At 44.1% G+C, this 13293-nt stretch overlaps 1 protein-coding gene across 1 annotated transcript in view; it reads left to right on the forward strand.

The window, feature by feature from the left end:
• The window catches only part of LOC139411247 (latent-transforming growth factor beta-binding protein 1-like), a 137652-nt gene that overhangs the window by 77720 nt on the left and 46639 nt on the right, over window positions 1–13293 (forward strand). The window contains 8 exon segments of the mRNA XM_071157290.1: window positions 1407–1429; window positions 2461–2572; window positions 3134–3220; window positions 5315–5440; window positions 5883–6008; window positions 7400–7525; window positions 7799–7918; window positions 12907–13029. Coding sequence (XP_071013391.1) covers window positions 1407–1429; window positions 2461–2572; window positions 3134–3220; window positions 5315–5440; window positions 5883–6008; window positions 7400–7525; window positions 7799–7918; window positions 12907–13029 — 843 coding nt within the window.

A 13293-nucleotide genomic window follows, 5' to 3' on the forward strand; every position in this document is an offset into this window, starting at 1 on the left:
TCTTCGGCACCTGGGGAACAGTGGGTTAACTGCCCTGCTCAGGGGCAGAATGACTGATTTTTACCTTGTCAGCTCTGGGATTTGATCCAGCAACCTTTTGGTTACTGGCCCAACGCTCTAACCACTAGGTGTGCTGCATCAGATGACCTGGCCTCCACAACCCAATTGAGATGGTTTGGGATGAGTCCCTCAGAGTGAAGGAAAACCAGCCAACCAGTACTCAGCATATGTGAGAACTCTTTCAAGACGGTTTGAAAATCATTCCTCATGAAGCTGGTTGAGAGAATGCCAAGAGTGTGCAAAGCTGTCATCAAGGCAAAGGGTGGCTACTTTGAAGAATCTCAAATATAAACTATATTTGGATTTGTTTAACACTTTTTGGGTTACTACATGATTCCATATGTGTTATTTAATAGTTTTGATGTTGTCACTATTATTCTACAATATAGTAAAAATAAAGATAAACCCTTGAATGTGTGTCAACTTTTGACTGGTACTGTAAGTGAAACTAAACAGATTTGTATTTGTATGAGTGTGTGTGGGGTCTTTAAAAATATCTCTCAACCAGACATCAATTCAGTTCCACCCTGGACAGGATGATAAGGATTCACATGCTTTGGCTTGCCGGTCGACTCTCAAACTTCTGGATTCTGAGAGAGAGGAGAGATGGAGCTCCTCTTTCGTATTGTTCAGGACATGCTTGGGAGTTGGCGATGGAAAGAGAAACTTGGCAGCATTAGAGCACACAGACTTGTCCAAATTACCACTAAGCTTCTCTCGAGCTCCGAGTACAGAGGATTCCAATGCAGAGGACAGACTCAGACAAACAATAAGAGAGAAAGCCACTGCCCAAACCTGTGTAGATTAGTGTTTGCATGCCACAAGGGGCTAAAGCTGGCACCACTGAGCTAAAAATCCTGGTGGAGGTGATTTGTTTCATGCCCAATGTTCTGCTACATTAATAACAATCCTGTTTGTTTTTATGACCTCTAGATCTAAATACAGTAAAACCGCCTGAGGGTTGAGTTATGACATGGCATTTGGCCAGTGTTTAAAATAAGGTGTAAGTGGAACGACCTTGTAACTGATTAACATTTGTCCTTTGCTATGAAAAAGATCATGTTTCGACATGGCCATGAACAGCTAAACGTACCCCCAGAGCCTGTGAAGGTGACAGTCTTATGAATTGCAAATGATTGGTCCTCTGGCCCCAGCCGGAAAGGGTTATTAATTTATTCAAAAGCCTGAAGATATTTATTGGAGAAATATAATGAAGTATATGATGTACTTGTCTCTGACAACTTGATGATCAAGGGCAGGTATATCCAGCCTTGTGCTTCCAAACTCTTTCTTGATCTCACTCTTGTTTTTTTCCATATTTTTTTCATATTGTTTTTTATGACCAGTAGCCACAGATGCACCTGAGCAGGTAGGTTGGGTTTCTTCTGCAAAAAAAATAAAAAATGAAAAGAAAATAGCTTTCTTGCATGCGACAAGAAGGATTCACCCTTTAGCCTCTATGGCAGCGACCTGCAGTAGCAGCCTGCAGCATCACCTCTGCATGAAGTCAGCATCACCACTGCATGACTTTGAGCCAATCACTGCTCCACGCTTTCAGCTTAAGAGCACTTCACAGTGGAACATCTGTCAATGCCAATCACAGCTGCTAAGACTTTGCTCTTTGCGCTTTTGTCCAGCCTCATACTGTATGGATGCGTTTACACAGGCAGCCCAATTCAGATTTTTTTTTCACAAATTGGTCTTTTGACCAAGCAGATCAGTGATCAATAATTGGGCAAATGATCAGAATCGGGCCGCCTATGTAAACGCAGCCTAAGCTATGTAAACGCAGCCTAAGCTATGTAAACGCAGCCTAAACTATGTAAACGCAGCCTAAACTATGTAAACGCAGCCTAAACTATGTAAACGCAGCCTAAGAGTCTCCAAAACGGAACAGTCCTGAAACTTTTCTGTAATGGATTTAGTATTGTATTATGACTTGAATTATGTAAATATAGAAGCTCTCCTTTACAGTATATTGGTTCTTTCAGAGGGACAGTAGGCTCAGCAGCTTGAAACCTAAAGCCCTTTGATAAAGGCAGGGTAAGTAAACACTATTGCGCAAACCATTTTGACATCCTAGAGAAACGCCAAAGGTAAAAGAAAAAAAGAAAAGCTGAAGTCAAGTTGGAGTCCACACAACTGATAACTATAGACCCTATCTACTCAATGAAAACCCATGTTTGGCTTCCCACCATCAAGCCCTTCAAGCTCTTTCCTTCCTTCGGCTGTCATGCAAGCGGATCTCCAGTTAGTTTACTGCTGAGCAGCCTATATGACGAGCGCACGCATGACAACGGTGCATGAACGGCGCTTGCTCACTGAAACCTCATGTCTATACGGGTCAGTCCACTGACCCGGAGGTCCATATTGTGTTTGTCTTGTGTTCTGTCCTTCAAGGAGCTGGTTATTCTGGAGGCTACTAGTAGTAGTCCAATAGTTGAGGCCGAGGCTGGCCAGCCACAGCTCTCTCCCGGTGTCTCTACCATGAGGATGGAGCCGGCCTACAAAGGTGTCTCATCCATTTCATTCCCCTCTACTCTCTCTGCTGCTATTTCAGTCTCACAGGGCTAGGCTCACTCTCACTCTCTGCAAGTTATTTAATTATGATGGTTGTTTTGGCACTGTACCGAACTCTATGTAAGTAGGTCTCCACTGGTGCTTCATGGTCAATTTTACCTGACAGAATAAAAATGAAAATGTCTTGGTTTGAAAAATATCTTGTGTTCTTTCCCCTGTAACAGAACTAATCGTCATAAGGGAAAGAGCACCTGCCATTTGTGATGGGTCTTCTCCAGACTCAAGTCTAGGGTTATCTTAATTGAAACGCAACGTTTCGATTGTTGTAAAAATAGTTGTTTTATTGTTCCATCCAATACGTATCCAAGCTGGAAAAATCTTTAAACAGCTGTCAGCTCAGCACTTGATGGCGTCGAGTGATTTATCTCTGTCCGCTGGGATTTCTACAGTACTCTGTTTTACACTCGTACCCACTGAAGCACTCGTTTTAAAGATCACAGAAAGTCTGACTGCACTGTTCTCTCCCCTGGCTCCATCTGTCCTGGTCTCTCAGAGGTTGTGGAGGAAACGTCCCCCCCTGCTCCAGCCCTGATCCTCCCCACCAACGCTGGCCAGGACATCGCCCCTACTCAGTCAGCAGGTAAGTGCTCACTCTGACATACAGTAACGTGACATTTGGACATAGTTTAGTGTTAGGTCAATGTGCAGCTGATGGGTTGATACCTACCATCCCTGCTACAGTCTATATCTAAGCTATCCCCGAGCTGATTGTGTATAAATCATGAATGAATGGAGGGATGAAGGGAACACAAGCTTAGTTCTTATCTCCCTCACTCGCCCATTAACTGGCCCTTTATTTGTGTTTAACTCTGCATCTGAATTCCTCACAGGTCAGGGGCAAAGAAATAGGCCGATAAGAGGAATTTGCACAGACTGGGAACATGGCACTTTTGAACTCTCCCTGACCCCCTTTTCTTTGTCCTTGGGGTTCTCCCCCGTTGTGAGAATATTCTGCGCTCTTCTATATTTAGGAGTCATGTGTTGCTGTTGAGGGGCCACAGCAACATGAAGTCTCTCTCTCCACTTTCTAGATGTGAAAAGTCTAACAACATCATTATGGCTTCAAATCACTCCAATGAAAGTGCTGAGAAACTTTTATTTCACACCTGACCCTCACAGAAATATATTTGGGTCCTGTATTGTTTTATTTAAGAGATTCCAATTTTAGATTTTGTTGCCGTGTTTCCTCAAAGGGGAAGGCCAGTGATTGGTGCCATCGCTAGGCAACCACTTGTGTGAAACCCACCTGTTTTTATTTTGATACCCTGGACGAGGAAGACGGGGATTTTCAGAGCAGCAGAGGAGAGAGAGTGTCGGCACGGAGACTAGTGTGGAGGGAAGGGAGTGGGACTATCTGGTGCCAGGCCCACATAAACCTCTTGGACCAATCAGGGGACCGCAGGGATATTTTGGTTTATTTTTGCTAGGCGGATATCCAAACCCCCAGACCTCTCTCATCTCAGCGTTTTACGTCCTGGTGTCCCGGAAAGGTGACACCATATTAAGAGGCCACAGAAATGTTATGAGGCCTCCCGATGACAGACACTCAGTAAACTGGGCGGCATAATTGCCCACTTCTTTTCTTAATCATCCTTACTGTGATAGTCTCTGGTCTCCGTGCCTCAATGCTTGCGAAACATTCTGGACCTGTTTCTTTTTAAAGTTAAAAACAACCATAGTTTTATTGTACCACGGCGCAGATGCTCTTTAAGATACTAATAGTTACACTCGCTAAGCATTCTGTACCTCAACCAAGCAATCAATTAGTCAATCAAATGAAAGTGCTTTTTACAAATACGTTTGTCACAAAGTGCTCAACAATAACTCTCGACCAAACAGTTGAGTAAAATCTCCTTAGGTGGGAAGAAAGCTTGAGAGTAAGCAGGAGCCCACCCTCCTCTGTTTGACTGACTGATGTCCTCCCTAAATCCCATATAAAACACAGCAATATAACAGTAATTGAACTGTATTTCTGAGGAGATGCCACTGTAGCATAGTTGAGCAAAGAAACCTCACCTATTGAAATGTGTACAGTAATACTTCAATGAATTGAATTCCACCATACTGGCCTGCTGAGCTATGAAGAAGCCCAGTCATCAAGCCTGCTGACATTGACAACCTCAGTAACACTAATTCTTAGGTAAAGTATTTAAAATGTATTTTGATAGATTGTTACATGGCATTTAATCCCCCTTTCATGTTCTCTACTTCTCATCAAGATCTGAAATGGCCCAACCTTTCAGTCACTGTGATTTGACAGTTGTACAGTTTCGGCTTATATGGAGTCCTTAGGTCTCTGAAACTGTAGGCCCAGTGACCCACTTCTGTAATATGTCTGCATATCGATGCCTTTTGATGGGTATTAGACACAATGATTTACTCTGTTCCCTACTTTTTCTCTGTGGTATGGAAGGCAATTTCCCACTGTCAAGACTGAGTAGACAGATTGATGCACATACTGAGCAGATTTGTCATACAGAAACACATTTGCAGCCATGAGTGGGATGCTGATGAGACTATTAGCTAGGGAGAGGAAAGGACATTTGCAGGAATGGAATAGATTTGTTTATGCCGCGCGTATCGAAACTGCATATTTGTATTTAGTATTTGAAGAGTAGCATGAGGTTTCCTTCTCTCTCCCTCCTCTATCTCTCTCTTTCTCTCTCTCGGCCAGAGGTGGATGAGTGCAAGGTGAACCCTCACATCTGTGGCCAGGGGATCTGCTACAACACTGCCGAGGGTTATACCTGCACCTGTAACGAGGGCTACCAGATGGACGAGACACACACCACCTGTGTAGGTGAGAAACAAGAAGTCAAAGGTCACATCCATTTATCAGACCAATGGGAATAGTCCTCTTCTCATTTGGTCTGATTGGATTTCACACTTCAGATTGCGCCCAGAAGGTAGATCCATTTTATTACATCTGTAAATAGGAATGATTTTACTAGCCTTTGGAGGCCTCTCTTGATGAAGGAATAGTTATGTATACATTTAGACACGGTAGGAGAATCACTCAGTGACCTCTTTGCTACAGTGATGGTTTGAAATAAAGACTCGTATCTATATCTATTGCATCTCATAGTACTCGTATCTATATCTATTGCATCTCATAGGACTCGTATCTATATCTATTGCATCTCATAGTACTTTAATCCACTTACGTGTCATGTCAGTATGTTTCTAAGCAAGTTGACTCATGTTCCATCCCATGTCTCCTGCCATGCTGTACCTGTGGATAGATGTTAATGAATGCCTGGATTCTGCATCATTGTGCTCTAACGGCCGCTGCAAGAACACTCCCGGCAGCTTCCTGTGTGTGTGCCAACCAGGCTTCATGACAGATGAGGAGGGAACCAGTTGCATTGGTAAAGCCATTTCACACACATACCGCCACGCTCCCTGAAATACAGAGACAATAGCAGAAGCCTAGGAGATTCAATACCTGGATAGCCATTTAGATAGCCATTTGGGTGTTTTCATTTCCCCAGTTCTCTTCAGTATAGTTCCTTGTTGGCTTAGCCCCCCTCCCTGGAGATAGGGGCAACGTTTTAGAAGGTGACCACAGTGTAGCCCATTAGTGACGTCCTCCCCATCATCCTCCCTATCCTGGGATATAAATACTGGGAACACTGTCATTAGGTGGTTTCTGGTGTTTCTACACACGTTTTCTCTTCCACAAAATGACACAAAATTAGGTTTGCAGAGGCAAAAAGCTGGTGATTATTTCCCCATAACTCTACTGTAACAGACTAACATCTGAAAATGAAACATGAGAGTATAGTTTATTACTGTTTGCAAGGGATTTATATGTGGATATGAGCACCAAAACAGACAACTTGAGGACGACAGCCCTAAGTATTTTATAGGCAGATGGAACGTTCGGTGACAACGAGACTAAAAAAACACTGGCTTACTCAGAAGAAACACTACATGTCACCTTAAAACAAAAATAAAGTGTGCAGTCTGTGTGCAGTCTGTGTGCAGTCTGTGGCTTGTTTTGTTGACTCATGGACTTCCACATCAGGGTGGGGGATGTTTGGTTTCTAAGGAGGGGAGTGGTATCCTGGATACCCAGCTGAGGAGATTATTTTAGTTGGTATCACACCGTTTAAGAGGCAAATTAGGGGTCCCTGTTTCCTTCCTCGTTTGTTCTGTCTTTTTTTAATGTCCCACAGGAAGTCCCGCCCAGAGCCCTCAGAGGAAGTTCCAGTCACTTTAGCCTGGCATTGGTCCATCTTAGGGGGGCTAGGAGGGCATGACGCAGGGATAGGCCTGGCATGAATCAGCAATGTCCATGTTATTCAGTTAAAGTCAAGGAAAGGGTGTCATGAGCCAAACTCCTAGCCCTCTGTAATGCCAGACTGTCCAAATAGTTTAGATAGATGGATATCACACTCAGACTGGGGTAAATGAAGGTTTGGCACAGATCGATGGACAGATCAAGAGATTCCATCAATTTTAGCCTGAACTTACGCTGCCATTGTTGACATTGGACGGAGTAGTGTCTGACATGGTTGTACAACATTAGCGACACAGCACTAGAATTATTGGTACTCCATCACATTTCGCCAGGGTTTTGGGGATTATGCTTAATGGGTTCGGGTGAGTACCAAAAAAGGAATGGTTATTCTTGAAAGATTCTTGAATGTACCGTCTTTGTTGGAGCCAAGTGACTGCTCTGCTATCTTCAAACCTCTCCCATCTCCGTCTCTCTCTCTCTTCGTCTCGCCCCTCCCCCTCTACATCCTTTTCTCAGATTTAAACGAGTGTCTGAACACCCACACGTGTCCTGAGGATGAGTTTTGTGTCAACACCGTGGGTTCCTACACCTGTTTGCACTGTGACAGTGGCTACAGGATGAGCCCAACAGGCCAGTGTGAAGGTACAGGACGCACCCTTTACATATTTGGGTTCTATTTTGAGAGCTTTAGGGGCAGGAGAATTAGAGGGGGTTTCATGGTAAGACAAGGGCATGGCTGTTTTTGACCTATCAATAACATGGTATGCATATGGCTTACTCACACATCAAGCACTCATCCCACTGAAACCAATGGCCTTTTTTGGTGTTGATTCTCTCCTTGCCTCTTTTATATAACTCATTTCCCCACACCTCTGTCTCTCTCTTTCTCTCTCACTCTCTCTCTCTCTCTCATAGATATAAATGAGTGTCTGGACTTGGGTGTGTGTCCGTCCGGCCTGTGCATCAACTTCCCAGGCTCGTATGAGTGTGATCTTTGTCCAAAGGGCTTCCAGGGCCAGGGAGGACAGTGTGTCGGTATGGGACTGAACATTCTCCTTCCCTCACAAATAATCCGGAGCATCGAAATTACTGGAGCGGCTTGGCTCTGCATTCAAATTCCTTCCACCAATTTGGAGTTGAAAAAAAAAAGAAGAATTGTTTGACAATCCATCGTTCTGTGTCTTGTGCGTGAGTGTGTGTGTGCACGCATGTACAGTTTAAACATACACTACCTCACTGAAGTATGTGGACACCAGCTTGTCGAAGATCTCATTACAAAATCATGGGCGTTAATATGGAGTTGGTCCACCTTTGCTGCTATAACAGCTTCCACTCTTCTGGGAAGGCTTTCCACTAGATGTTGGAACATTGCTGCGGGGACTTGCTTCCATTCAGCCACAAGAGCGTTAGTGAGGACGGGCACAGATGTTGGGCGATTAGGCCTGGCTCACAGTCGGCTTTACAATACATCCCAAAGGGGTTCAATGGGGTTGAGGTCAGGGCTCAGTGCAGTCCAGCCAAGTTCTTCCACACCGATCTCAACACACCATTTCTGTATTACCCTCACTTTATGCACAGGGACATTGTCATGCTGAAACTTCTTTTGTTGCCACAAAGAAGCCCAGAATCGTGTCATTGTATGCTGTGGCGCTCAGATTTCCCTTCACTGGAACTAACGGGCCAAGCCCGAACCATGAAAAACAGGCCCAGACCATTATTCCTTCTCCACCAAACTTTACCGTTGGCACTATAAATTGGGGCAGGTAGCATTTTCCTGGCATCCGCCAAACCCAGATTTGTCCGTCGTACTGCCAGATTTTATTTGATTTAGTTCACCTCTATTTAACCAGGTAGGCTAGTTGAGAACAAGTTCTCATTTGCAACTGCGACCTGGCCAAGATAAAGCGTAGCAATTCGACACATACAACAACACAGAGTTACACATGGAATAAACAAAACATACAGTCAATAATACAGTAGAACAAAAGAAAACAAAAAGTATATATACAGTGAGTGCAAATGAGGTAAGTTAAGGAAATAAATAGGCCATGGTGGCAAAGTGATTACAATATAGCAATTAAACACTGGAATGGTAGATCGGCAGAAGATGAATATGCAGGTAGAGATACTGGGGTGCAAAGGAGCAAAATAAATAAATAAATACCAGTATGGGGATGAGGTAGGTAGATGGGCTGTTTACAGATAGGCTAAGTATAGGTGCAGTGATCTGTAAACTGCTCTGACAGCTGGTGCTTAAAGCTAGTGAGGGAGATGTGAGTCTCCAGCTTCAGAGATTTTTTGCAATTCGTTCCAGTCATTGGCAGCAGAGAACTGGAAGGAAAGACGATCAAAGGGGGAATTGGCTTTGGGGATGACCAGTGAGATATACCTGCTGGAGCGCGTGCTACGAGTGGGTGCTGCTATGGTGACCAGTGAGCTGAGATAAGGCGGGGCTTTACCTAGCAGAGACTTGTAGATAACCTGTAGCCAGTGGGTTTGGCGACGAGTATGAAGCGAGGGCCAACCAACGAGAGCGTGCAGGTCGCAATGGTGGGTAGTGTATGGGGATTTGGTGACAAAACGGATGGCACTGTGATAGACTGCATCCAGTTTGTTGAGTAGAGTGTTGGAGGATATTTTATAGATGACATCACCGAAGTCGAGGATCGGTAGGATGGTCAGTTTTACGAGGGTATGTTTGGCAGCATGAGTGAAGGATGCTTGTTGCGATATAGGAAGCCGATTCTAGATTTAATTTTGGATTGGAGATGCTTAATGTGAGTCTGGAAGGAGAGTTTACAGTCTAACTAGACACCCAGGTATTTGTAGTACACAGATGGTGAAGGCGTGATTCATCACTCCAGAGTCCAATAGCGGCAAGCTTTACACCACTCCAGCCGATGCTTGGCATTGCGCATGGTGGTCTTAGGCTTGTGTGCGGCTGCTCAGCCATGGAAACCCATTTCATGAAGCTCCCTTCGAACAGTTATTTTGCTGACGTTGCTTCCAGATGCAGTGTTACAACCGAGGACAAATTATTTTTACATGCTACACGCTTCAGCACTCGGCGGTCTCATTCTGTGAGCTTGTGTGGCCTTCCACTTCACAATAACAGCACTTACAGCTGACTGGGGAAGCTCTTGCAGGGCAGAAATTTGATGAACTGACTTGTTGGAAAGGTGGCATCCTATTTCGGTGCCACGTTGAAAGTCACTGAGCTCCTCAGTATGGGCCATTCTACTGCCAATGTTTGTCTATGGAGATTGCGTGGCTGTGTGCTCGATTTGATACACCAGTCAGCAACGGGTGTGGCTGAAATAGCCAAATCCACTAATTTGAAGGGGTGTCCACATACTTTTGTATATATTGTATAGGAGTGTGTGTGTGTGTGTGTCTGTATGAACGTGGGGAGAACACCCACTGCTCTGCTGTTAGGTGTGTGCTTTGTCCTGCGGCTGGTATTGACATTGGCTCGTCCCCCACTCCATCTCTCTTACACTCCGCCTTTACTACGAAGTCCAAGAGTTTCCCCCGAATCCCTGAGCCACAGCACTGGTTCACTGCTTCTCTGTCTTCTCAAAGCCCTCACACAGACTGCAAGCAAGGGGAATTAGGACAGACTGTATTTCTGGCGAGGTATTTAGTGAGACGATATCAATATTTAGCATTTCTAAGACTATCCTCATTTAATCTTTAGCGTTTCATACTATCCTCCGCTTACAGTAATATGTTTTTTACCCTGCTGTTGGTCATATACAGCCCACCTTTGAAAACTCACCAGCTACAGTGCCTTGCGAAAGTATTCACCCCCCATTTTTCCTATTTTGTTGCCTTACAATCTTACAAATTTGATTTTTGGGGGGTTTGTATCATTTGATTTACACAACATGCCTACCACTTTGAAGATGCAATTTTTAAAATTGTTTTATTGTGAAACAAACAAGAAATAAGGCAAAAAAAAACTACAGATAATCTGAGCAAGCATAACTATTCACCCCCCCCAAAGTCAATACTTTGTAGAGCCACTTTTTGCAGAAATTACAGCTGCAAGTCTCTTGGGATATGTTTCTATAAGCTTGGCACATCTAGGCACTGGGATGTTTGCCCATTCTTCAAGGAAAGACTGCTCCAGCTCCTTCAAGTTGGATGGGTTCTGCTGGTGTACAGCAATCTTTAAATCATACCACAGATTCGTAATTGGATTGAGGTCTGGACTTTGACTAGGCCATTCCAAGACTTTTAAATGTTTCCCCTTAAACCACTCGAGTGTTGCTTTAGCAGTATGCTTAGGGTCATTGTCCTGCTGGAAGGTGAACCTCCGTCCCAGTCTCAAATCTCTGGAAGACTGAAACAGATTTCCCTCAAGAATCTCCCTGTATTTAGCGCCATCCATCATTCTGACCAGTTTCCCAGTCCCTGCCGATGAAAAAAATCCCCACAGCATGATGCTGCCACCGCCATGCTTCACTGGGGATGGTGTTCTCAGGGTGATGAGAGGTGTTGGGTTTGAGCCAGACATAGCGTTTTCCTTGATGGCCAAAAGCTCAATTTTAGTCTCATCTGACCAGAGAACCTTCTTCCATATGTTTGGGGAGTCTCCCCCATGCCTTTTGGCGAACTCCAAACGTCTATGCTTATTTTTTTTCTTTAAGCAATTGCTTTTTTTCTGGCCACTCTTCCGTAAAGCCCAGCTCTGTGGAATGTACGGCTTAAAGTGGTCCTATGGAGAGATACTCCAGTCTCCGCTGTGGAGCTTTGCAGCTCCTTCAGGTTTATCTTTGGTGTCTTTGTTGCCTCTCTGAATAATGCCCTCCTTGCCTGGTCCATTAGATTTGGTGGGCGGCCCTCTCTTGGCAGGTTTGTTGTGGTGCCATATTCTTTCAATGTTTTAATAATGCATTTAATGGTTCTCTGTGGGATGTTCAAAGTGTCAGATATTTTTTATAACCCAACCCTGATCTGTACTTCTCCACAACTTTGTCCCTGACCTGTTTGGAGAGCTCCTTGGTCTTCATGGTGCCGCTTGCTTGGTGGTGCCCCTTGCTTAGTGGTGTTGCAGACTCTGGGGCCTTTCAGAACAGGTGTATATATACTGATATCATGTGACAGATCATGTGACACTTAGATTGAACACAGGTGGGCTTTATTCAATTAATTATGTGACTTCTGAAGGTAATTGGTTATACCAGATCTTATTTAGGGGCTTCATAGCAAAGGGGGTGAATACATACTGAATACATACTGCACGCACCACTTTTTAGTTTTTAATTTAATTTAATTTCAGTAATTGTTTTCAGTTCACTTCACCAGTTTGGACTATTTTGTGTATGTCCATTATATGAAATCCAAATAAAAATCTATTTAAATTACAGGTTGTAATGCAACAAAATAGGGAAAACGCTAAGGGGGTGAATTCTTTTGCAAGGCACTGTACATGTGGAATGCAGACTAGGTCGCTGGGTACAGTATTGCAGATAGAGGGCAGTCTGGTGGTACTTTGTCTGTCTTGTCAATGTGGTGCATTAGGCCTCACATCAGGTTTAATCCTAGCTCCAAGACATCATGTTAGCTGCCTGGGAGACCTGCAGCAGAATCAACACACACATTCTATGAGTGAAATCCCTACCCTGTATGGACAGTATTACCCAACCATATTTATAGCAGCAGTAACCCAGCCTGCAGATGTCTGGGTCACACAGCCAATCCCATAGGGAGACCCTCCAAAGTCTCATTGGAGGTAGTGGTGCTGGTTTAGCTTCTTAGCTTAGGTCATGCCAACTTTCAAGGGGTCTGTGTTCGTGTGTATCCTATCCACGATAATGAGGGTTGTTTACACATATTATGCAGTTCCAGGTGCATTACCTTAACCCAGGTGAAGGTTGGCCAAATCCATGAATCACAAATACCAGTGTGCTGGAGCTTCTTTTTCAAATATCCTTCCTAACATGCCAGCATGTTTAGACATTTGAGATATTAAGCACATTGTAAAAGTGTTTGACTCCCATTTTCTTGACTCTGTCCAGACGTAGACGAATGCCTGGACCCGTCAACTTGTGCCAACGGGAGGTGCTCCAACTTTGAGGGATACTTTGTCTGCTTGTGTAACGATGGATTCACACTCAGCTTAGATGGACAATCATGTGAAGGTAACATCCTAATTCTCTATGTTTCATGGTTTTATGTGACTTTCAAACGACAGCCCAAACCTGTATGGACAGTTTTGCACAGCCATATTTAACATGAGTTTCTAGGAACCTAATCCATTTCTGTTTAATACCAACCATGGACACATAAAATTACGGACAAATATATTGGCACCCTTCTGCAGTTATCTTGGTGAAAGGCTGCGCAACCAAGTTCTAGCTCCGTTGTGCCAATAATTTTGTCCATGCCACTTGTCTTTATTTTCT

Source organism: Oncorhynchus clarkii, chromosome 1, assembly GCF_045791955.1.
Source record: "Oncorhynchus clarkii lewisi isolate Uvic-CL-2024 chromosome 1, UVic_Ocla_1.0, whole genome shotgun sequence".
Lineage (NCBI taxonomy): Eukaryota > Metazoa > Chordata > Actinopteri > Salmoniformes > Salmonidae > Oncorhynchus > Oncorhynchus clarkii.